Source organism: Ictidomys tridecemlineatus, chromosome 15 (assembly GCF_052094955.1).
Source record: "Ictidomys tridecemlineatus isolate mIctTri1 chromosome 15, mIctTri1.hap1, whole genome shotgun sequence".
Taxonomy (NCBI): domain Eukaryota; kingdom Metazoa; phylum Chordata; class Mammalia; order Rodentia; family Sciuridae; genus Ictidomys; species Ictidomys tridecemlineatus.
This window is the reverse complement of record NC_135491.1, coordinates 58,621,704-58,646,061: the sequence shown is the minus strand read 5'-3', so window position 1 is coordinate 58,646,061 and position 24,358 is coordinate 58,621,704. Positions and strand designations below refer to the sequence as shown.

The 24,358-nt window shown below is 58.4% G+C and overlaps 2 protein-coding genes and 1 long non-coding RNA gene across 7 annotated transcripts; 1 reads left to right on the top strand and 2 right to left on the bottom strand.

The window, feature by feature from the left end:
- On the bottom strand, positions 1–2,906 carry Foxc2 (forkhead box C2). The gene has a single exon (XM_005335441.4). It carries the CDS (start codon positions 2,367–2,369, stop codon positions 867–869), a length of 1,503 nt encoding a protein of 500 aa, XP_005335498.2. The 5' UTR covers positions 2,370–2,906; the 3' UTR covers positions 1–866.
- A 4,408-nt stretch (positions 2,907–7,314) lies between these two features.
- On the bottom strand, positions 7,315–9,305 carry LOC106145194 (uncharacterized). Of its 4 annotated transcripts, none has more exons than XR_001230076.4 (3): positions 8,628–9,304; positions 8,287–8,354; positions 7,315–7,740 (listed from the first exon to the last, which is right to left on the bottom strand). It is a non-coding gene; the product is annotated as an uncharacterized LOC106145194 (long non-coding RNA). The 4 variants fall into 4 exon arrangements; XR_005731447.2 differs by having other exon boundaries at positions 7,315–7,902; positions 8,628–9,206; XR_005731445.2 differs by having other exon boundaries at positions 7,315–8,354; positions 8,628–9,305.
- Positions 9,216–22,793, top strand: Mthfsd (methenyltetrahydrofolate synthetase domain containing). Of its 2 annotated transcripts, none has more exons than XM_078032786.1 (8): positions 9,216–9,352; positions 11,140–11,243; positions 12,527–12,640; positions 15,224–15,337; positions 16,764–16,854; positions 18,955–19,067; positions 19,297–19,422; positions 21,812–22,793. In XM_078032786.1, the coding sequence occupies exons 1-8, from the start codon at positions 9,337–9,339 to the stop codon at positions 22,298–22,300; spliced, it is 1,167 nt and encodes a 388-aa protein (XP_077888912.1). In that variant the 5' UTR covers positions 9,216–9,336; the 3' UTR covers positions 22,301–22,793. The 2 variants fall into 2 exon arrangements, with proteins under 2 accessions (XP_077888912.1, XP_077888913.1); XM_078032787.1 differs by lacking the exon at positions 12,527–12,640 and adding an exon at positions 12,384–12,497.
- The last annotated feature ends 1,565 nt before the right edge of the window (positions 22,794–24,358 follow it).

The window sequence follows — 24,358 nt, the reverse complement described above, 5'->3', positions numbered from 1 at the left end:
TTTGGGCAAAAAAACGACATGGGTTTATTTTAGGTAAATACAACAATTAAGACCACATAAGACAAACACAGATGAAGTTAAAATTTTTAAGTTTTTTTTTTCTTGTAGGAATACTGAGGGTGGAATCTACTATACAAAACCATCACACTTTGTAATAAAAATTATCAGATACTTGACTTCTTTATCCACTGACCAAAAAATTATAATAATAAATTATTTTCTTGTTTTGTAAAAGACCTACAATGGGGTAAAGAATTGTATTTCATAATTGTACAAGAAAACCCCCACAGAGATTTCTTAAATTCAATTGGTAGAAATGGCTGGGCAAGATGAAAAATTATCCAGTGAACTCAACTTTAAATATTATATTAATGGCTCTGAACAACAACATAGCCTGGTTACAAATCCACACATTTGTACAGCACGGTTAGAAAAATTTAAAATTACACACAGCACATACATCATCTATAGAGACTCCCACACACCTGTGGGGGTTTCTACAGAAAGTCATTAATGGTCGCTATGGTATTTGGTCCATAATTTAGATCTTTGAAACCCCAAGTAGAGAAAAGCATAGCGTCCTGGTAGGGGAAGGGGATTTTAAAAATCGGTATTCATCTCGCTGGGCTGCGTCCCTTTAGAGGGACTTCCTGGGATCTCAGAAACGGGGCGCGGACTAAAGTTACCTGCACGCTTCATAGACGCTTCGCAGACGGCTGGAGGCGGGCGCACGAGCTCTCTGCTCCCGGGTCTGAGAAAGAGTCGGTGGGCATGATTTGTTTCTCTGTGCGTCACTGTCTGCAGCCTTCTGTCTGACAGGGTCGCGTCTGGAGGCGAGGCCCAGAGCAGGGAAGGGCTGGGGCGCTTCAGTATTTTGTGCAGTCGTAGGAATAGGGGGTGGCGTGGCGGTAGAGGGACGGCGCGGCTCTGTAGGGCAGCTGACAGCTCGCGTTGCTCACCTGGGACTCCGCCAGGGTCGAGTTTTCAATTCCCAGCCGGTGGGAGTTGAACATCTCCCGGACGTTGGGGAAAGTCTGCTGCTGGGCCGCGAATGTGTGGCCGGAGAGGTGGTTTAGGTCCCCGCTGTGGTTGAGGTACCAGGAAGCCGCCGGGGCCGCGGCCGACCCGGGCTGCGGCGCGGGCTGGGGCTGAGGAACGGGCGGGGGCTGCGGCGCCTGTGGGTGGTGGTGGCCGTGATGCTGGTGGTGGTGGCCCGCGGCAGCGAGCGCGCCCTCCTGGCCGGCAGCGAGGTTGAGGGCACTCAGCGGTGATGCGGGGCCACTCGGGTGGTCCGAGAGGGTCTCGTCCAGGGCGGGCGGGACGCACATGTGCGCCGGCCGCTCGGCCCCGGTGTACAGGCTCATGGCGCGCATGCTGCACTGGTAGCCCCCCGCGCCCCCCGCCTCCAGACCCTGAGCGCACGGCTGACCGTAGGCTGCAGGCGGCGCGGCAGCGTAGGGCAGCGCCAGCGGGGGCACCACCAGGCCAGCGCGCCCGGCCGCGGGGCTCAGTTCGCCGCCCGGCGGCGACGTTCGCAGCGTCATGATGTTCTCCACGCTAAAGCCGGGCAGCCCGTTGGGCGCCGATGCGTGATGCTCTGGCAGCGAGCCGTCCGGAGAGCCCGCTGGGGTGGAGGCCGCGCTGCGCGGGCTGCCCTGCAGCGCGCTCTCGGGACTCAGCGTCTCCACCTTGGTGATGACCGGCAGCGCAGGCGATGCAGCCTCGCTCTTGATCACCACTTTCTTCTCGGCCTCCTTGGGGGCGTCCGCTAGGGGGGGCCCAGCCGGGGCGCCCTTGGACGATGCCGGGGGCGGCTCCTTGAGGTGGGCCCGCTCCTCCTTCTCCTTGGGCACGTCCTTCTTTTTGAAGCGCCGCCGGCGCCTCAGGAAACTGCCGTTCTCGAACATATTGTAGGAGTCAGGGTCCAGCGTCCAGTAGCTGCCCTTGCCAGGTTTCTTGTCGTCGCGAGGCACCTTGACGAAGCACTCATTGAGCGAAAGGTTGTGGCGGATACTGTTCTGCCAGCCCTGCTTATTCTCTCTGTAGAAGGGGAAACGGTCCATGATGAACTGGTAGATGCCGTTCAGGGTGATCTTCTTCTCTGGCGCATTCTGGATCGCCATGGTTATGAGAGCTATGTAGCTGTAGGGCGGCTTTACCAGGTCCTTGGGCGCCGCGGGCTGGTGGTGGTGGTAGGGCGCGTACGAGCGGCCCATGCCCGCGCCGTATTGCTCCGGGTGGCCTGAGTAGACGCCCATGGGGCTGGCCATGCCGCCGTAGCTGCCCGCTGCCCGGTAGTAATTCTGCTCGCTCAAGTAGGGCACCACTCCCAGGGCGTTGGGGTCGGACACCGAGTAGCGCGCCTGCATGCTGCGTCCAAGACCGCTCGCCACCGCCTGCGCGCACGGGCTGCGGCCAGGGGAGCGAGGAAGGCCTGGAGAGTGAGAGCGAGGCGCGAGAAGGGAAAGAATCGGTGGGGACTGCCCCGGCTGAGCGAAGCCTCAGCGGCGAGGTGGAGGAGGCGCCGGCGCTCGAGCCGAAGAGGAGCGCTCGATTTCAGCGGACTGGGCGGGTCAGCATCCTGGAGGGCGCGCCCTGGGCGACCACAGCTCCGGCCCTGCTCGCCCGCGCGCTTTCGGGGTCCGGCGGGTGGCAGCCGGGCAGACTGCTGGTCGCAGCAGAGACGCCTCGCGTGCACTGGAATGTTCCCCCCGTCCGCGCAAGGAGGGAGAAAGCAGGTCTCCAAGTCCCGCTGCAGATCGGCAGCCTTGAGGGTCAGCGAGCCGGGGTCCAGAGTGGCTGCCCTGCGGAGCCCGGAAAACGAGGCAAAGTCCCTTTTAGGGATTGGGAAAAGTTTCAAAAGTCTTCTTGCCGTAAGCGAGTTTTTACTTTCCTCAGGCCGCGCCCCCTCCTGCAACTTTGGACCAATCATCCGACAGCTATGGGGAGAGGGCACCAATCAGGGAGAGGAGCGAAGGAATCCGGCGGCTCTAAGACCCAGCCGCGCAGCACTCGCCTTTTTTGTAGCTCAGCCCTAACTTGAAAAGTCTTTTTAAAAATGAGTTATCTTAATAAAATTTATTTTATTATGGTATTTTGGTTAATGAGACCACGTGTCCAGGGAAAAAAATAGAAGTTTCTTAGCGAAAAATAAGTTTGAAATATGAAATCGAATTGGCGAGTGCAGCCGAGTAGCTCCCACCACACCTTGGGGACGGCAGAGATGCTGGGGGGACTTTCTTATTAATGAGTGATGAGGCGAGTGGGTAGATTCCTAGTTATCGGGGCCTAGATTATGGATTCAAAGCGGACGTGCCAGATCCGAGTGGAGGGGACCTGCCCTGGGTGCCGTCCCCGGTTAATGCGATGATTAATCGTCTCCGGCGGGTCGCCAGCTCCGGGCGTCAGGAACGACCTGTTCAGGTTTTGGAGGCGCCGCATAGAAACCGAATCCCCTCGCTCCTGCCCCGGGTCAGGCTGCGGGGGGGCCCTGGGAAGGCGCGTGGGGAGGCACTGCCAACCTGGGAAAGCCACCTTTCGACTCCGCCGGGGTCCCGCACGTCGTCCGTCTCGGTGAGCGCGTGTGGGCTCGGCCCGAGTGCCGCCGCCGCTCCCTCTCCCCCTCCTCTCCCCCGCAGACCCCGGCGGCCCACGCGTCCCGCTCCGCGCGCCTCTCCCTTCCCCAGAAATAAATTCCCTCTGACAAGCTCACTCCCGCGCTCCCCGAAGACCAGAACAATGCGGCAGCTCCCCGCGCCCAGTCGGAGCCCGGGCTGCTCCGCGGGGCCAGAGGAAACCCGAGCCTGCTTTCCGCGGGGCCTCGCCTGAAGAAGCGCGCAATTCGCGCGGAGCGCCGGGGTTCGCCGCGTGGACGCTTCCCCGCCGCGCGAGCTGCCAAACGCCGACCCCAGGGCGCAGTCCCTACCTCCGCTGCTGGCAGAGCCCCCTTGGGATTCTTCAAGTTGACTTTTTATATTTTAGTTTCTTTTGTTTTGTTGAGTTTTGATAAGACGAATTGAGGCCCAGCAGGGCTTTTCGGGGGGCTGGGTAAGAGGGTGCAGACGGTGGGAGACGCCCCCAGGATTCTAATTACTCCCGATACTGACCTGAAGCGGACTTCTAGGACCTCGACCATCATAGTTTCCTCCTCGCCTCTGGGAACCCGCGGACGATTTGTTTACTTAGGGAGCGATTATTTATTCCTTCCACACCTCGAATAATCCGAGCCCCCTTTGTCCACCCCCTTGAAGGGCTGGGACTGGCCTTAGCAAAGCCTCAATGCCCAGGCTTGTTGGTCCGGTTGGGTAGGGAAGAGGGTTGCAGATAAAACATTTGTGTTTCTTTTCCTAACTCTCATTAAATTCTCAGCAAGAGTGTGAATCCACCCCTTAAGTCTTGTCTAGAAGAAATCAGGGACCTCTCGTTCATTTTCAATGAAAGAACACAAAAATATTTGTGTGCATTATCTTTGTCTCCTAATAAATTCAAAACCAAAAGGAAAGCACAGAGCAGGCTCCTATTGTCTTTAATATTCTACTTTTGAGACACAATTTTTATGGGTGTTCTGGTTCTTTTTCTAACTTGACCCCCCTCCCAACTTTTCCAACAATGTAAAATAAAGCTGCCCAGTTAGTTCTTAGCTCAGGGGTGGATGGCTTGCCTTCTCTCCCGACTCCAAACTCCCACTACAACTTTATTTTTTTTTTTACCTCTAATACTTCTGCATTCATCTTTAAAAAAAATAAGGATGTGACAGAAAGTACGTTTCTCCTGAAATGCACCACAGGCATGCTGAGCCTCACAGTTTTACTGGAAATGCAAAACTATTGATCAAGAAACACCCTCAGTCTGTAGGCTTCTTGGAGGAATATTATTTACTCTGCTTTTACGAGGTGTGTGTATGTGCCGGAGTGTGTGTGTGTGTGTGTGCCGGAGTGTGTGTGTGTGTGTGTGTGTGTGTGTGTGTGTGTGTGTTAAATGCTTTATCACAGCATAGGGCAAAACTCAAACTATCTAAAGACTGAAAAACAAATTCTAAAATGTCAGTTTCTGCCTGCCTTTGTACCTCTGAGAGCCCAGGTTAAAACCGAAGCCATCTGAGAACTTTGGTTGAGTTGCCAAATTTGTTAGCCAGGAGAAGTGAAGGCCAGGGAGACCTCCTTAAGACAGAAGAGGTGAGAGAGACATTTCCCTTTCCCCTGGGATTGGGTTTCTTCTCGGTGCAGTGGGACCTGGGAGAGATGTCTGTTCAGGTTATTAAAACACACCTGGACCTTGCCATCTTTACCATCCTGGCTTTAACCTACCAGCGTATTTGGGATTGCGGGCTGCTATTTCCTTGCTGATTTCCCCCTTCCTCATTGTCAGACCCTGTGTCTTACTAAAGTGATAAGCGGTGAAAAAGGCGAAAGTTGCTGTTTCTTCCTCACAGCGTGTCACTTCCCGTCCGGGCGCGGCTGGGCTCGGTCACCTGGCTCCGACAGACTCTGTGGGTGTTGGCGCCATCCTGCGTCCAACACGGGAACTACTCTGCAAAAAGAGAGAAGGGAAAGCCGGTGGCTTCGGCGCTAATGACGGTGCTGACACCTTACGGACGCACCTTGGCATTGCACCGCAGGAAGAGGCCTTCGGAAAACTGCCGGAGGGAGGGAAGGTCAATAAACGGGCAGTGTTTCCAGAGCTTGATCTGCGGGGAAACAGAAGTGTCTGTGAAACTTCTTGGGAGCAAGAGGTCTTCTCCAGGGAAACGCTCCCACGTTTTTTTGCTTGTTTTTAATTTTTTTTTTTTAGTTGCAGTTGAACACAATTCCTTGATTTTATTTATTTTTGTGTGATGCTGAGGATGAACCCAGCGCCTCACACGTGCTAGGCCCCAGCGCCAGCCCAGGGTCGCTGAAGGAATGCCCCCCCCGCCCCCCCCCCGCCCCCCCCCCCCCCCCCCCCCCCGCTGCCAGTTTGGGGGAACTGATCAGAAAGCTTCTCGGAGGAAGGCCTGTGAGCCAGTGCAGCCTCCTCGGATTCGGAGGCTCAGGAGAACCCCGTGGCCAGGTGGGGGAAGGCTGCCTCTCCTCTGCCCTCCTTGGTTGAGCCAGAGTCCTCCCCACCTTTCTCCTGGGGCCCAGAAGATGCCTTGGGATTCCGGAAAACAGGACCAGAGAGCAGAGCTGTCCCGAGCTTCCAGATGCTACATGGGAAGTGACCCTTGGTCAACTGGAGTGCATGCCGCCTTGTAAAAACCCACTGTCTTTTGACTTACAGAAATTACCTTTTATGGGAGACTTCAGAGGACTGAATGAAGGGGAAGCACAGAGCAGCCCCCCACCCCGACCCACCGAAATCAGGCCACCCGGGCACCATGATCCTCTTCCCCCTTAGGAGTCAGTGAGAGGTGAGGACGCCCCTGCCCCTGCCCCAGCCTCAGCCTCTGCTTGCAAGCGCCCCACAGGGGGCTTCCACGCCAGCCCAGCCTGGGCCCCACAGGGCCTTTGCACTCCTCAAGACCTTTGCCTGACCCCCACTCTCAGTCTGGCTCCCAGCCACTTCCTCCCCTGGCTTCCTTCCTTCGGCTCACCGCATCCTGTTTCATCTCCCAGCTGCACTGACCACCCGGTGCCTGCCGCCTGCCCGGCCTCCATACCAGAATGGAGGCACCAGGAAGGCAGTCAGGGTCCAGGGTCTCCCTGTGCTGGGTTGAATCCTCTGGGGGGGGGGGCAGACTCCATGCTCCAAGTGAGAAATTGAATAAATGGATGTCGCTTCAGAGACACCTCCCATTTCCCCTGCCATAACCACAGGACGTTTCGCCCATGCGGGGTTCAAGCCCAGAATTCAGTGCCAACAGGTGCTGGTGTAGTCTAGGCGGTGCTGCGTAGGGGATGGAGGAGATCGCCACAGCACCAGCTCCCGGGCTGTGGCAGGTATGCGGCCACCAGGGGATGGGGCTTCATCTTAGCCACTGGAGCCCTCCACAGGTTCCCAGGGCCAGGCTAGAATTTCAACAGGTGCCTCCAATGTGCCTCACAGGGCTGCCTCCCTTCTGTCCCAGGCGGGCACAGGGATGCTTCCCTGCTACCTACTCCCAGGGCTGCCGTGGGAGAAAGCGAGGTAGGACAGAAGGGAGGGAGAAGGCGGTGTGCGTCCCTGGGGAAGCTGGCAAGCCAGCCGGGCCTGGAAACGAGAGAAAGAAAAACTCTAAACTGGAACGTTGTTTGCTTTGGGTTGCCAGATTGAGCACATAAAGATGTTCAAAGATTACCTGGGACACATTTACATACACACACAGATACAGAATAAGCATACGTGGTATTCAGCATATCTGCATCTATGTTCATTGTTTATTTGAAATTTGAATTTAACTGAGAAACCTGTATTGACCTGGCAATTGGGAGACAATGTCCCTCAAACACCTCTTCCTGACTCTTCGACAGTGTTGTATCTGCTAAGCATTTTCTGCAGCTTCAAAGCCCTCCCCAGCATGACAGTCCCCATGGGGAGCCCGACAGGAGAAGGCCTCGCTTCCCAGCGCTACCACTGTCAGCACAGGAGACCAGCAGTCGATGGGTGAGAAGATGCCAGCCTGGGCCTGGCTGAAAGCCCAGAAGCACCTTCGTCAGAAGGACACCTTGCTGCTGGCTGGACTCCACCGTAACTGCTCTTTCTAGCAGTTACAATGCATCTCAAAAATAGGCTCCAACCTCTGTTCTGTTCTGGCCCTCAGAGTTGCAATCCACTGGCTTCCTGCTGTGTATTTAAAGATGGTCATGAGTTTCCTTTGACTAAATTGACTGGTTCCCACATGCAAAGGGGATGTTTTAAAACTCAGCCACAGTGTTCCCGGGGTCCACGTGGGATGGCTGGGAAGGCCGTCACACACGCCAGGCGTTCTAAGTCACGTTTGGTTCCCTGAGAAAGTCAGAGCAGCCACCTAACCCTCTCTCCACCCCTCAGCGGAGGGTTTTTACTTTGCTGGCTTTCTGCAGGGGCACAAAGCCCCTGCAGAGCGCCTCTTGCCTTCCTAGTGGAAGGTGACCGCACAGGGGCAGCACTGGAAGATTCCCCACCTGGGCAGAGGTGTTTCCCCATGCCCTGCCCTCCCCTTTGGCTAGTCACCAGGACATCTGGGGGGAGGAATTTTTTATAGACTTCTTGTTTGTTTCTTCCAGCAGTTTTAGGTCCACAGCAAAATTAAGCAGAAGGTGGAGATTCCCCCCGCGTCCCTGGCCACCCCGCCTTCCCTGCTATGGATAGCATATCTGTGGATGCTTTTGTTACAACCAATGCACTCACAGTGGCCCATCGTCACTTTGGTCCTCAGTTTAAGAAAGTTCATTCTTGGTGTAGTGGGATTTTTCCACCTGCAAAAAATGAGGGTGGTGTGGGAAACAGCATTTCTGAGATGGAAAGCACACGAGCAAAGCCAGAAAGGGAGGCAGGCAGAGCAGGACTGGAGCCACGGGAGGCAGGTGCTGGGATGAGGTGAGCAGGGCCACCTCTGCCCGGTGACGAAGCTCACGCTGAGCCCGTGCAGGGAGCGGAAGCCAGACTCACACCCAGAAAACAGGCAGGTGGGGTCCAGGTAGGCAGAGGGCAGGAAAGAAAAGCAGGAGACTGGGAGGCAGGAGTGCTACCGTGGTGAGGTGACCGTCATTGGCTGGGTGGTGAAGTGCCAGGTTGCTGGCTGCTCACTGGGGTCCTGGACAGGAGAATCCTCACAAAGAGCAGCCAGTGGAAGGGAGAGCTGGGGGGGTCTCAGAAAGCCACAAGCTCTGGAATCAGAGTGCCTGAGGGGAGGGGCTTGGCTGTCACGGGGCCTTTTGTCACCCACCAGCTAGCTGTGGAGCTCCATGAGGACGCTGCTGGCCGTGCTCCCCCAGGACCAAGCAGCCACCCTTCCTCTTGCCCACTAAAGTGAAGGAACCAGTTCCACAAAAGAGGGGGCTGAAGCTCAAAGGGTGGCCTGGACACTCACGGTCACCCAGCTCAGGGCCGATGGCCAGGCTCCTCACAGCTGGCCACTGTGGCTACTCATTACCTTCTGGCCGGCTTCTAAAGGCTCAAGACTATCAGGAAGGGCCTGTGACAGCTAAGGTCTAAGTGAGCCTCCACGTGGCCATTGACAGCAGCTTCATCCGCAACCGCCCAGGGGGGGGGGGACAACAGGGCTCCTCCTAGGGGAGGGGTCACTGTGGCCACGCGGCGGTGGAACTGCTACCCAAGGGCCACGAAAGCCCGCGCAGCTCCAGCGCACGACGCTAAGTGCGAGCAGCCCGGGGAGGCGACCGCGGTGACAGGCGGCGGCGCCGCGGTGACGTCACGTCGCGCGGAAACTGCGTCGCCATGGAGCCCGGGGCGGGTGAGGGGCGCTCGGGGATACTGGGGGCGGCGGGACGGCGGCGGGGACCGGGTGGACCCCGGGCTCGGCCGCGCGTCCCACGAGGACCTGGCGAGATGGCGGGGACGGGAGGCGGCGGCGGGGCGGTCGGGACCCCTCGGCCCGAGTCGCCCGCGGAGCCGCTGGCCAGGAGGACGCCCTCCGCGGGCAGCCGGGGCCGCGGGCAGGGGCCAGTGCGCGCGCGCCCTGCTCGCGGGGCGCCGCGTGGGTCCCCAGGCCGCGCGTGGCGCGCCCCTGCCGGGCTCCTGTCGCCTGCGGACTGCGCTGTGGGCGGCGGGGGGACTGCGGCGCGTGGCCGTGGCGGTGGCGGTGGCGCCCTTCGGGGAGGATGCCGCGACCAGGACCCAGCGGGGGCGGTTGAGACCCAGGCTGGCCGGCCAGGACCCAGGCTGACCTGGGGAGCAAACGGGCGCGCAGAGCAGGGTTCAGGCACTGCGCGCCCCGTGTGCCGCCCTTACCACCCTCCCGCTTCCCGCGGGTTCATTAGGGCAGGGCCTGCCCCTTTACTTCTCATCCCCCACCCCCTGCCAGTTAGCCCATTGCTTTGTGTCACTTATGTGTCTGAGTCATTGTCTCTCCAGGGCAGGGGCCGCGATTTTGACATTTCTTGTCCCCATCTAGCGTCCTTCTGGGTTGGGGATATTCTAGGTCCTTTGCCTGTGATAATAACCAAACGGGGGGGGGGGTCCTCTGGGTTCCTGAGGGAGGGCATCTGTCTGGGGCTGAGCACTCAGGGATGGCTTCCTGACAGAGGTGACACCTAAGGAGACTTAAGGGAGAGAGACGTGGGCAGGCGTGTCATGGCCAGCAACCGTGTTCAGCCACCTTTGGGGTTGAAGTGAGGCTGAGTGGTCAGAAGGGCCTTCGCCTACAGCACTCCCGCAGCACACCAGGATGGAGCTCAGCCGAGGAGGGGAGCATTCAGCCTGCTCCGAGGCAGAACTGCTGCTGGAACTGGGCCTTGGGGAGTAAGAGCTTGGGGGACAGAGCACAGAACTTCCCAGCAGCAGCCGGCGTGTGCAAAGATTCCAGCCACAAGGAACAAGCCAAGTGCTGGGCGGGGCTCAGTCGGTACTTCAGAGTGTGCCACGAAGGCTGACAGTGGCAAGGCCCCAGGCCCCTCTCTAGAGATGCGTGCTCCCTGAGCTCCCTGGAGTCCACACTGAGTTCCTTGAGCACTTCAGGTGCAGCCAGAGAGGAAGCTCCAGCACTGTTGGAATGGCTCCAGGAGGCCCCAGGGCCTGGCTGTGAGGACACTGGTGTGCACACTGTGCCCAGGAGGTTCAGTCTGGGCCTCATGCTCAGAGAGTGCATGCACAGTTTTGGATGGTGATGTAAGTAGGGAGGTCACAGAAGGTTGAAAAGCAGATGGCCCCTCAGTGGCGCCTGCCTGGGTCATTGTCGGCCTCTCCCTGAGGTGGGGTGCTTTGGACAAAAAAGCATGCGTGTTTCCCACACACCTATTCAGACTAATCTGCAAGGACATTTTTTAAGTTAAAAACAATGACAGCTCTATGTATCATTTGTCACCATTGACAGAAAGACAGTGAAGGCTTTGGTAGCAGCACCCCCTTGTGTGCAGGCCGAGCTAGCAGGAGGGGTTCACAGGAAGAAGTGTCATGCTGATGGCCCCGGGGCGGGACTGGTACCTGAATCTTGTCTGGTGTGGTCATGAGCTCCATATAGCGTCCTTCTCACGTGGAGTTCCTTTTATTTCACCAATGAGTCACAGCTCTTTGTTGCCATAGGTGGCTCCAAACAGGACATTCGTGAACGAATTTGGGACTACATGGAGTCAGAAAATGTAGCTGACTTTCCCCGGCCTGTTCATCACAGGATCCCCAACTTTAAGGTACGGAGGCATTTCTGCAGTGTTGAAGGACAGCTCCCTCTGCCTCCTGGTGGATCTGAACTTGGGCACTGTGAGCAGCGGGTGAGACCAGACTGGCTGGCCGCCGAGACCCCGCTGCTCCTGTTACCACCTTTGTGTGCTGCGGGGTCTGGCTGTGGCCTTCTGGTGGTGGCTCCCAGGACGGTGGCTGTGGAAGCCTTTATCCCAGCTGGCGGCTCTAGCCCTGTGCTGTGAACGCCCAGAGCAAGGCCCAGGCACAGCGCCCTGGGCAAACAGATGCCTCAGATGCCGCTGTGAAAACAGGAACCCGAGGTGTCTGCTCATAACAGAGTGCACAGAAGACAGGGCTGTGGAGGAGCCTTTGCTGTGTGTTTTCAAAAAAAAAAACCAAGGCAGTGCTTTCTGAAAAGATACCGGTGGCCCTGACAGGCCTGGAGGGGCCAGCGTCCCTGGCCAGCACCCTCGACTGGGCTGCTGTCCCACGCTGGGCAGCTAGCCCGCCCAGTCCTTGGTTGAGCTGGCTCCACGCTGCCCCGTCTCCCTGAGAAACTCTCCTTTGTGTGGTTCTTGACACACAAAGGAGAGCCTAGTCTCAGTGCTTGGTAGCGCAGGAGAAGCAGCTCGAAGCTGGGGGCAGGAGGGGGGGGGAGCAGAATCATTCAGAGATCTTTAAAGAGGATCACCTGGGAAAGGGACTTCCGCTTCCGCCATTCCATGATTCAGGTGGAGGTGACCCCTGAACCTGTGCGAATCCGCCAAACTCTCCACTTGGGGAACGTGCGTTTTATTTCAGTGAAGACCAAGTTCCTGGTTTAGTCCACTGACCCTGCCCTCTTTCCCAGATGTTTCCCGTGATCCTTAGCGTCTGTCTTAAAGTTGGCTCACCCTTCAGGGCATGCGTCTAGATCCCGGTGACTCAGGAGTCTGAGGTGGGAAGATTCCAAGTTCAAGGCCAATCCCAGCAACTTAGTGAGATGCTGGGTCAAAAGATAAAAGCTGGAGCTCAGTGGTGGAGCGCCCCTGGGCTCACCCCACAGTACCAAAAAGAAAAAGGAAAGCTGACCCTGCCGTCCAGGTGGGGGCTGACCAAGCCCCTCGGGATCCCTGTCCTCTTGGTAACGCGGGATTGCATTTAAACAGGGCGCGAATCGTGCCGCGGAGCACTTCCCGCGTTTGCAGGTGTTCAGAACAGCCAGGACCATCAAAGTGAATCCCGACGCTCCCCAGAAGAATGCGCGCTTCCTGGTCCTGGATGTAAGTGCTGCTCTCTGTCCGCCTAATAGGGGTCTCACCGGGCTTGCCAGAACCTCAAAGACCTAGAAGTTTTTGCCAGGACGCAGGAAGTGAAAGTGGACCCTGACAAACCTCTAGAAGGCGTTCGGCTGCTGGCACTGCAGGTAACCTGCTTCCCCAGATGCCACCTGGCCCCGAGGGCCCTCTCTCCAGCGGCTGGCAAGTGACGATGCTTGTGACTCCCAGTGCAGAGGGCTCTCAGAGCGGGTTTCTCCAGCACAGTCCAGAAGCGCCTCCCTGGTCAGCCGGTGTCAGCCAGCCCTGGACCGTCCAAGCTCAGAGACAAGGGGGTCAAATGAGAGCCCTGGGCTTTGTCATCAGGACAGGCTCACCTGTGGCCACTTCTTTTTGCTGCTTTTGTAGTGTTGTCATTGTTTGAAACGTGACAGCTCATTTTTAAGAAATTTCATGAATGTGTTCCAGGATGCAGAGTGCAGTACTCCTTCTCAAGTGCACGGGCCCCTTGCAAAGGGTTGATTTAAATTAATTTATTATAACCTGACTTAAATGCACAAATATAGAACTTGGTATGAATTTGATACTTATAACTCTTAAGCTGCTATAAAACCCAAATAAGTACGTAAATGAACCCCAGGTGAAGCTGAGGGGCAGCGACGTCCAAGGACCCTGTTCATTTTAACGTTTGGCTGAAACGAGTTGTTGCTGGCGATTGACCCTGGGGCTCCCGCCGCTGCCGGGTCTCTGGAAGTCTGCCTCGGGCTGCGGCACGTCGTGGGTGGCTCAGTTCTCCCTTCTCTCCTCAAGTCCAGTGACTCCAGGGCCCTTCCCCGCCAGGTGGTGAAGTGAAGACCAGAGGTGGCTTTGCCAGAGAAGGAGGGCCACGTGGGGGTGCTGCTCTGGTTTTTTAAATTAGCCCAAGGGGGAGAGGGTCTTGTTGCTCGTGGTTCAGCCGCAGACAGGCCCCCGAGGACCTTCCAGAGGCAGAGCTCGTGGCCAGCAGTGCTTTCCCACGCGAGTCCCTCTTGGGAACTGGAAGTCACACCTGCCAAGCCTGAGGGGCAGCCTGGGTGGTTGTGCTGCGAGGCCCGGTCCCCGACGCCTTCTCTGTGGCGCTCCCTTCAGTTATCCAGATCTCTGGGAGCCGTGTTCCTGCCCATGTGACAACAGAGGGCCCCAGACATGGAGAGGGAGTGTCGAGTCGTGGCAGAGCCAAGTCTGACCCGGAGCCGGCCCTCCTGTGTGAGGTGCAGGGCGTTCTGTCAGCCTCAGAGCAGAGGCCAGTGTCCTGGCCTGTGGGGTCAGACTTAGCCCAGTCCTGGGAGAGCCCAGGAGAGGAGTGCTGCTGGGTGCCATGGTGGACTCCTGAGCTGTCGAGCCTCCGCTGGGCACTGGGAAGTGGTGGCAAAACACATACACACACACACACACACACAGTCCCTGGGCCCCACCAGAGTGGCTCAGTCCCCCTTCCTGATCAGGACTCTGGGTAGGAGTGCTTCCTGCAGGCAGCTGGGGACCACTGGCGAGGGCAGCCTCTGCCTCCCCTGGCTGGCCTTGCCAGGTGCTGGTGCCGGCCCAGGAGCCGGCTGCAGACCTCGGTAACTCTCAGAGCTTGGCAGGTGATGCTGCTGCACAGCTGGGGCGGAGACCGCGGAGCTCTGGGTGCACCGCTCCTGGGAAGGAGGGAACTGTCCAGGACACGTGTGGCGCCCCAGACCTGGACCCTGCCATGCAGAGAAGCAGCCTGCGGCAGTGACAGCAGCGTGTGCTGAGGGCCTGTGCGCGGCTGAGAATCTTTCTTTAAGCCACACTGATTTCATAAGTCTTAGTGGTCTTGGGTTGGTCTGCCGAAAAACCAGAACGCACTATTGACATGAGGGCCTTTTACAAACGCTGTTGTCTGCTTCATGGGCTGCCCTCACATAATCTGTAGAGACTGGCCAGTGGTTTCCAAGCTCTCAGGTGTACTAGAAGCATCCAGAAGCCTCTTAAAGCCCAGATAGCTGCCCTGCCCCCCCACATACCCAGAGCATCTGATTCATTTGTAACAGGTGCCAGGAGCTGCTGACCCCTGCTGCTGCCCAGGCCCTCTGAGACCCCTGTTCTAGGCCACACCGTAGGTAGAAGAAAGCGGGTGTCACACATGGTCATACAAAATCTTGACTTGGTCTTGGATGTGGCTTGTTGAACAAGGCAGATAAAAACATGTGATGGAATACCACTGATTTTGCTGTGCTGAATCCATTGCAGATTAGCGCATCGTAACTGCATAGTGCAGAGGACAGAGGTACAGGGAAACTGACTGGAATCTTTATGAGAACATATAGATTTTTTCTATTTCTTAGTTGTAAATGGACCCGATACCTTTGTCTTTATTTATTCATTTTTTCATGTGGTGCTGAGACTCAAACCCAGTGCCTCACCCATGCTAGGCAATGCTCTTCCACTGAGCCCAGCCCCAGCCCTCCCAACAGATCTCCATGTAGATTTTCAAGTGGCAGGTACAGCAGAGAGCAGGTCTGTGGAAGGTACACGGCAAGCGGCTGAAGGACAATGACCAGCACACGCCATGTCATTGGGCTTGCAAACAAGGGAGTTCCTTGGCACACACCAAAATACGAAAATACTAGTCATGGTCTTCCCTTCCTGACGCAGTGCAAACATGAAGAAAGTCCCATGTAAAAACTTAATTGTGTAATTCATTGATTATCTTTTTTCCTCAAAAGAGCAAAAAAACCTTGCTGGTTCCAACGCCCCGGCTGAGAACAGGACTGTTTAACAGGATCACGCCTCCTCCTGGAGCCAGCAAAGACATGTTGAGGAGATGTGCCACCTCCCAGGTGAGTGCTCCAGCTGGGCGCGCTCCGGGAAGATCTGAAGACACTGTGAGTCGCCACCTGGACAGAAGGTAGAGCGTCCACGGTTCTGCCGCCAGGAAGCCAAGTGGACGAACCCTGAAGAAATGGGTTCCGCTCCTGCGACTCGGTTTCTGTTTTGCACCAAGTCGGCGGTTCATAGATTATTGTTTAAAAAGGTGAAGGTGAAGCCAGTTCCCCGGGCTCTGGCGCCCTCTAGCGCTGGCTGAGGTGGCCCTTGGGTGTCATTTTGGTCTGTACTTCTATCGCCACCAGAACAGGGCGGGGGGAGGATGGATTTCCAGGATGTGCTAATTGGAAATTGCCTCACCAGTTCAGAATAATGGCGAACAGCTTATGCATTAGATTTCCTTGAATGCCTCATTCTAGTAAAACCAAAGTGTGTGAACATTATAGTGAGGTACAGCGTGATAAAATTCATTTTGAATTTTATAGTTAAATAAACTTTGGTGGTTTTTTAAAGAATTCTAAAGTAAATACCAGGTCATCAGATTCCTAATCTGAGAATAACAAATGAGTAATTTAAAATTCTCTTTTTTCAGGGATTTGCCCCTTAAGTCTGATGTATAGATTGAATGATGTATTATCTATTGATATTCCAAAAATAGAATTTGCTGTGGCTTACAGAAACAAACACAATAAGGCAGATACACATGCACACATACATGTGCGTAAATAGCAAATAAGACTCAGCCATGGTTCTGGGCAGTGTCCCTGCTGTGAGCCTCCCATCCCTGGAGCTGGGGGCCTGCCCCACCCTGACGGCCTGCCAGGTGCTGTTCCACGTGGGCATGGTGAGGACCAGTCCCTAGACGTCCTGGTGGTCAGGTGTGAGCGCCGTGACTATGTGGCTTCACCTGCAGGCCTCCATTTCTTAGGAGAAGCGGATGAACTCGTAGTGCGTTTGGGTTGAAGCAGTACTGGGAAGTGAGTGCGCTTTTCGTAAAGATAAGGGCTTCCTGCACTGTACCTTGAATGGGTGGGCTGGACAGTGATGTGCTGGACACTCAGCCTCCGTTGTCTTTCTCGTCCCAGCACTGGTCCGTGAGGCCAGTGTGTGTCCCTGCTTGCAGTGAGAAACCCGAGGCTCAGGGCCCACTGAGATTCCACGGCTGCGGGGGTCTGGCCAGGGTCTGGCTCAGTCCCTGTGGCTCCCATGAGCTCCCCACTTGCTCTTCTGCCTTAAGGGGATCAGTGTCTGCGACTGCCACTAGTTCCCCTGGCACCTTCCTGGGAAAGAGTGGGAATCCTGCCTGCCCAGGTCTGGCGCTCGCAGAACACGCTGCCTGCCGCGGGTATGCAGCCAGCCAGGAGGTTGGCCAACCTGCTCCTGGGTGGGGACGGGAAGTGAGGACCCACGGCCCACCTGCAGCTCAGCTGTCCTTCACAGGGGGTGAGGGACTTCAGTGTGCCCGTCGGCTTGGATTCCAGAGTCCTTGTGGATCTAGTTGTCGTGGGATCTGTTGCTGTTTCTGAAAAAGGTAAGATTGGAACCAGCAAGTCTGGTGGGCGCTGTTCCGGCAAGGCCGCTGCGGGTGCCGTGTGCCAGCCTTGGTGGGTGCCCTGCTTCCTGGGCGGGCGCCTCTTCTGAGCCACCTCATTTGCCATTCTTGGGGAAGAATCGACCCGCTCCTCCCTGGTGGTCCCGGCCCAGCTTTGCAGAACTGTCTCGGGCAGCTCCCTTCGGGTGTGCCCAGGTTCTCAGGTCAGCGGACGTGGGCTGAGCTCGTTTTCATAGCTGGGTAGCCAGCCTGGGCACCGTTCCCAGCCTCATGTGCCCCAGGGGCCTGCAGCCTCCCCAGCAGCACCAGGTGTCCTGTGGCCATGAGGCCGGTGACACAGACTGCTGTTGTCCACACGCCCTCGCAGTCTCCACCCGTGCTGTGCCCTCTTTCCCAGCCCCCAGCTGAGCTGGCACAGTGCACAGGGTCTGCCTCGCTGAGCTGTCAGGCTGTGCTCACCTGCACACGCGACTTCCTGTGCGCCTGCCGTGTCAGGCAGCCCTGTGTGCTGGAGGTCTCCGCCGTGGCACTCTGTGAGTGGCATGCAGACGTGGGGGTGGAAGCATGTTGGTGCCAACAGGAGTGGGGGGCCTCCAGCGCTGCGTGGGGCACCAACTCCCCAGCGGCCTCGGGGCTGGCTCTTGCTCTCCAGGGCTGTGGAGGCAGGAGGGGCAGGAGAGCCTCCCAAGGGAAGGAGCGGTGGGTGCAGGGACGGGCCCTTTGGCCCTGAGGCCAGGCGAGGGACTTGGGCCAGGCTCAGCGGCGCTCTCTGTAGAGGGCCGTCAGGAGCCTCCTGTTCAGACGTGTGAAGCAGAGAAGGCGATTCTCAGCTGCCCCCACTCAGCCTCCAGTTTAAAGAGTGAACTAGCCATGCGCAGGTGTGGGGCACTGAACACCCAGAAAGCCCCACCTGGAACGCTCCCCGTCCCTCCAGGGCCACTAGCAGTGTCCCCAGTGCAGGCCACATGTGCACCAGCATTGTGAACCTCACCCGGAATGTCCCTGGCCCCTCTAGGGCCATGGCAGCGGCGTTGCAGGACTCAGCTGGTGGGTGTTGCCAAGAGCCCCCGCAGGTCGCTCACGGGCCCCAGTGCCTCCTTAACAGCCCCGGCACTTGCGGCCCCTCAGCCCCTGGTCTGCTGCGATTTCATGGTTAAAACAGTGACCTGAGCCTTCTCTCCTGTTCCCATGTCACCTGCCTTCTTTTTTTTTTTGGTACTGAGATTTAACCCAGGGAAACAACCACATCCCCAGCTCTGTTTTTTGTCTTGAGACTAAAAACAGTTGCTTAGGGCCTTGCTGAATTGCTGAGGCTGGCTGTGAACTTGCCATCCTCCTGCCTCGGCCTCCTGGTGGCTGAGGTCACACCCAGCTTCTTGTTCTGTGACTGTCTGGTCTTCGCTGCTTTCCCCCTGAGTCCCCTCGTTTCTGTGCATGGCTGAAGGTTCTGATTGTAAGCGGCAGGTCTGATCTGGGGAAGTAGCAGCAGTGACGTGTCCTCCCAGGGCGCGGGGACGATGCTGGCCAGGGCCAAGGCCTCGGAACTTTTGTAGCTTCTGACCAGTGGGAAGTGCAGGTCCACCCTGGGGCCCAAGGCCATTAACCTTCACTGTCCCCTGGCTGGTTGGCGGGGCCAAAGGGCTGTGAAGCCTAAGCCACACCCTCGCCTCTCCTTGGGCTCCTTTGTGCTACCATTTGCACTGGCCCTGCCCAGGCCGCGGCTCTGTGTGTCCCAGGAGGCACGTCCCCTTCAGCTGCGCCCACCTGGCACCTTTCCTTTCTCCTCTGGGTACGTGGGTCAGAATATCTTGCTGCCCGCTCTCAGTCTCTGAGAACGTTCTTGTTTCCAGTGTGAGGCTCCCCAACGGGGCTCTGCAGGCCTCCGCTGTTTCCCTTTCCAGGGTTTAACAGGCCCCTTGTCCACGGTGCGTTCTCAGAGGGCGGCTTGTGCGTCGCCCTGGAGGTGGCTGCGGAGGCTGGCGCGCTGGGCTCAAGCTTCTCCCGCCGCAGTGCCCTGAAGGAACCTGCCCCTCAGTGGCACCCAGGCCCACGCAGGTGCTAACGCCTGCCCTCTTTTAGGCTGGAGGATTGGGAAGGGAGAAGGTTACGCTGACCTTGAATACGCCATGATGGTGTTGATGGGAGCCGTCCACGAGGGGACGCCAGTGGTCACCATCGTCCATGACTGCCAGGTGCTTCCTTCCGGCTGGTCGAGAGGGCTGCTCACTGCCAGCTGCCCTGAGCAGGCGGGTGGGGGGTGTGAGGGTGGTGGGGTGGGGCTGGACCGCAGGTGGTGCAGAGGCTGACCTCACCGCAGGTGGGCAGGGCGCCTTTTCAGGCAGCCTCGCGTTTCCTGCCAAGGGACGTGAGCACGGCTGCGCAGTCTTGCCGTCAGCTCCTTTCCCCGTTGGTGCTGACCAGGTGGTGGACATCCCTGAGGCGCTCCTCGAGGACCATGACCTCACTGTGGACTACATCCTCACTCCAACCAGGGTCATCTCCACGGGCTGCAGGCGCCCAAAGCCGGCAGGAATCACGTGGTCCAAGGTGGGTCATGGCCGCAGCTCCGGGGAGCAGGAGTCCTGTGGCCATCCACTGTGGGAGCTCTGGTGTGGGGTTCATCACAGTCACTGTGGAGTTTTCGAACACTTGAGCTCCTGTGTCCCATCTCCAGGCTGGGCCTAAGACTCTGCTTCCAAACTCGGGTTACGAGAGGCATCCAGGTTCAAGGTCTAGCACTGTAGCGGGCACCGGTGACTAGAGGCGGCTCCTGCCAGTTGCTTTTCCCTGTCTGAGCTGTCTCCTCCCATCCCAGCTACAGCACAGCCGGTCCCTCTCCCCAAGTCCCGACTGCCCTACAGACAGGACCTGGATCTGTCCTCCAGGACCTAGGTCTCGGACAGAGGCGCTGGCGTGGAAGGCAGGGCCAGGCTCCCTGAGGTGTCACCTCTGTGACTTCCACGCAGCCCAGGTCACCTCGGCAGCTCCCGAGGCTGAGTCTGGTGGCAGCCAGCAAGCACACTGTCTGGTCCACCAAGCCTAGTCACCAGCCAGGGAGGGTCCTGTCCCCAGGCCTGGAGAGAACATCTGCCTCCAAGGGCAAACCACGCTGGGTGCTGGCACTGGCCTCGGCCTGGTGCCTTGCCCTGCAGCTGGGCTCTCCTGCCTGGTGGTGTGGCTTCTTCAGAGTGGATGGGGACGGTATGCCCGACCTGGAACTGGACCAAGAGTGCCCGGGAGAGGTGCTCACCCCTTCCTGGAAGTCAGGACGTCCCCTGAGTCTTTCTGAAGAGCTTGAACTCACCTTGGAATCCGGGTCCATGCTTCCTTGGAAGTGGAGGCCACTCCCATAGGTGGCAGTGAGGCCACGTCTCCTTGGAACCAGGAGCAAGAGCCTGGGAAGGTAGCTGTGAGGCCACCTTGTGGTCATCAGGAGGATCCATCAGCTGCAGCCACGTTAGGAAGATTCTGGGGCCTCTCCAGGAAGTGGGGAGTCTCCATGGTGCATTCTACAGTCTTAAGAGAAATGCAAAGGGAGCCACAAGAGAGCTCACACGGGGACCCGTCCCACGACCTGGGGACTGCTTGGGATCAGGGAGGGGCGGTGGGCCATGATCCAGGTGTGGCCCAGCTTGTCTGCGTCTTGGGTCATTCATGTCAGCCGCAGGCGACTAGAAGAAGCACGTCACCCGCAGCAGCCAGTCCTCGCCATTCAGAAGCCAGTCAGAGGGTTGTGACCCAGGGAAGGCCTTCTGCCAAAGGGGGAAGATGGTTCTGCTCCTGGTGCTGGAGACGGCGGGGAAGTGGAGGAGCACGGCGACTCGGGCTTGCGAGGAGGCCCTGGACTCTCTGAGCCATTTGGGCTTGGGCCCTGCTCTCACACGGTGGTTCTGCCTGGGGCCCGGCTCCTCTTGGAGTTTGGAGGACCCTGGAACTGGTGCTCAGAACCGGGCGAGTGGCTCCTGGGAGAGCCAGGTCCTGGGCTCTGAGCGCGGTGGGATGGCGTGCTACTGCAGCCCTTTGGTTTGTGGCACAACATGACCAAGTAGCGTTGGTGCGGACCTGCAGCCAACGTCCACGCTGCTGTGGGAGCCGCGGTACCTGCTGGTCCACCAACAGAAGCACCTTGCAGAGGGGACTTGTCGAGGCCTGGCTGGCACTGTGGCCCCTGGCCTCCTACTGCTCACTCCCCAGTAGCACCTCATACATCTGTCCCCTGACAGCCACCGGGCTTCACAGTGGAGCTGCGTCCAGCCAGTTCAGTCCGTTCAGTTGGGACCGGCTGTGCCAACAGGCCCGGCCGCCTCTTCCACCGCCTGTGGGGCAGCCAGGGGCCTCCCTGGTGGACGGTACTGATCTAGACGGAGCCCTCACACAGACGCCCCAGAGGCGACTGGACTTCGTGTGACTTCATTTCACAGCCTGGTGACTCACGGCTGGTGGCTGGCAGCAGAGGTGGCATCCAGTCTCTGTGTTTTCTGGCCCTGGATGTGTTCCTTCAGTAGCGAGAGGACCCCTGGGGCCCTTGCAGGACCTCGTCCCACCCACAGCTCCCTGGGGCAGAAACCCCCACTGTTCTGGGGCTGGTCAAGGGCAGTGCCAGTGACCAGTGACCCTAATGCCCGTGACCCTCGGTGCCTCTCTGGAAAGGGCCCAGGCTTCCTTTCTGGCCTCCTGGGCTGGTTTCTGCAGCCACCGTGGTACGTGGGGGACAGTCCAGAGCAGCGTCACTGGTGCAGAGCTCCCCGGGGCTGAGGGTGGGGACCAGAGCGGCAGGCGGTGTCTGTTAGAAAGAGGGGCTCTCCTCCCCGAGAGCCTCTCAGCCCGCACACCCCACCTGTGCAGCAGGCGAGTGGTCAGTTCCTCACGGGGATGTCTGGCAGGCGCCCTGCAGTGACCCCGGACCCTTGATTTGCCGGAACTGCTTGACTTTCAGGTCAGCCCTGAGATGCTTGGGAAAATCCCGGTACTCAGAAGCCTCCGCGACCGAGAGAAGCGGGCGGGGAAGGACGTCGCTCTTCAGGCTGAGCACCAACCCTTCCTGGGATCAGCCAGCACGCACCCAGCGCTGCCAGGCACGGTCAGGAGGCCCCACGATGCACCCCGGCCAGGGGCAGATTCCCTGGAAGCAGCCTGTGGCCCCCGTGATGGGGAGGACGTGCCGGCTGCCACCGTGTGTGTGGGGAACCTCCCCCACGATGCCCGCGTGAGGGACCTGAAGAGAGCCCTCCGCGAGCTCCAGGTGGCGCCCCTGCAGCTCACCTGGCGGGGGCCGCAGCACAGGGCGCTCCTCCACTACCGGGATCTGGCTGCAGCCCAGCAGGCCGCCTCCTGTTTGCAGGGCCTGCACCTGGGTGACCGTGCCCTGACTGTGGCCCTGGCCAGACCACCCAACAAGTCACCCGGGGGCTGCCCAGGCAGCTAGAGGCACCCTGGGGAGGAGTGTGACGTCCTGCCGTGCTGCTGCTGCGGCACTGGAGACTGTAGCCCAGGGGATGTGGGGCGCCTCTGAGGCTCCTGTGCTGCCCCGTATCCCCGAGAGGGTGAGTGTGTGTCCTTAGGCCCCAGAGGGGGACCTCGCTCACACCTTGAGACAAGAAGCTCTGGGACCTGGGTCCCGGTTTTCCTGCCGCGTGCCCGTCAGGATGGCAGCTCCCTGTCTGGCCAGAGCTGAGGCCGCCCCTGGCATGGGAGACCTGGCTGCACAGGTGGCCGTCAGAGCTGATGGGCCTGGCCCTGACGCCACCACCTCAGCTCCTGTGCCCAGCTGTGCCCCACACCAGCGCCACCCTCGCGCTGCACGTTAGACCAGTCAGTGAGTCCAGGTGAGCCTGTCCCGGGACTCTGTCCACGGCCACCAAAGTGATCCCACCTAACCTGTCAACGCACAAGGAAATTAAAATTGTCATAAAATAAAAGACTGATTGATTGGCAGAGGTCAGTCAGCTGGAAGGTCGGGCTGCAGGCTCTTCCCGAAGCTTCCTTCTGAAGTCGTGCGGGAGGGCACTGCCTGTCCTCTGTGGCCCACAGCCGAGTCCCCCACTAACTATGGAATTTATTTTTTTTAATCCAGTAACAACAAAAACAAGTAAGTGCCTGGAACCTGCCTGTCAGGTGGCTCGGGGCTTATTCGAATAAAAGGACACTTCCAGAAGGAGTGACAGAGCTGGGCAGACACCTCTGGGTTCCAGATGACAGCTTCTCCCTGGAATGGCCCCTCAAGTGGCAAGCAAGATCCCAGCAGGGTCTCAGGGCACCAGGACGCTGGCAAGCTGGGGAGTAAATGCTCAGGAGTGACCCCACAAGCATAGCTGGGGCTGGGCCAGGCCTCGGCACCCCCGCTCTCCTGCTTGACGGACCGGTAGGTTCAGCTCTGCCGTTTGTTGGAAAGGATGGGTGTGTAGGAGTCCCTCTGGGAGCAGGACAACCCAGACGTAAGGGTGATGCAGCTCTGAAAACAGCTGTGTAGAGTGCTCAGAAAGTACCAAGGAAAGGAAGGGCACCCTTGATTCAGAACCACTGTGATTCCATGTGTTCTTTTCAAACAGGCTTCTTTATTGTTACTCCAGTCGTTCTTGGAACAATGGCCAGGAGAGATACCCCTCATGACCTGTGTCTTTACTTCTAAGCTTCTGGAGTGCTGAAGGCAAATACCTGCCACTCTGCTAGTACATACAGCGAGTGTCTCCATCGCGGAGCCTGGAGCCTGGCTGCAGGCTGGCCAGAGCATGGGCTGCGAGCGCTGTTGGCCAAGCCCAGCATGCTCTGCTCCCTGCAGGCGGAGGGGCGCTCCTGGTGCCTCCCTGTCCCCCAGCCAGCCTGGCTGAGCTACACTGCCTCTGCCCCCTGCTCGCCGCTAGGCTGCGTGGGGTTGGGAGCACCTCACGGGCGGGGCTGGGGGACCAGCCAGCGCTGTCTGGGTAGCACTGGCAAAGTGCAGATCCAAATGTGACTCTCAGAAGGAAGCTCCGCGTCAGCAGACCTGCAGATCTTACAGGCAGGCCCTGGAGAAGTCCTGCCTGTCCTCTGTGGCCCTGTCCCCAGGTCTTTTGGTGCCATTGGCTCCCTAGTTCCCAACTAGTGGCCCCACACACTCCCTGTGAGTGAGACAGGCTGGGACAGTGGCAGTGGCAATACTGCCCAGGAAAGCCCACCACAGGGCACGTGTTGGAAGGAGGGTGGACGGGGTGCCAGACACGAACATGGAAAGGGGCGGGAGGGGGAGCACCGTCCTCTGCAGCACAGCTGACCCTGCCCCCGCCCCCAGCACTCCCAGCACAGCGCTGAGGACCAGGCCCCTTGATCTTACTTGTTGTGAAACGTGAAGTTTTCCGTCTTTGCCAGATATGTCCCCTTTGCCTCCTTCCGGAGCGTTCCCACTGCCTGCACCCCAGTTCTGGGAAGTGCCTGTGCATTGGTGTCTCTGCTTCCAGAATCCCCATTCTCCCTCCCTGCTCGGCCGAAAGGAGTCGGGAGGTGGCTG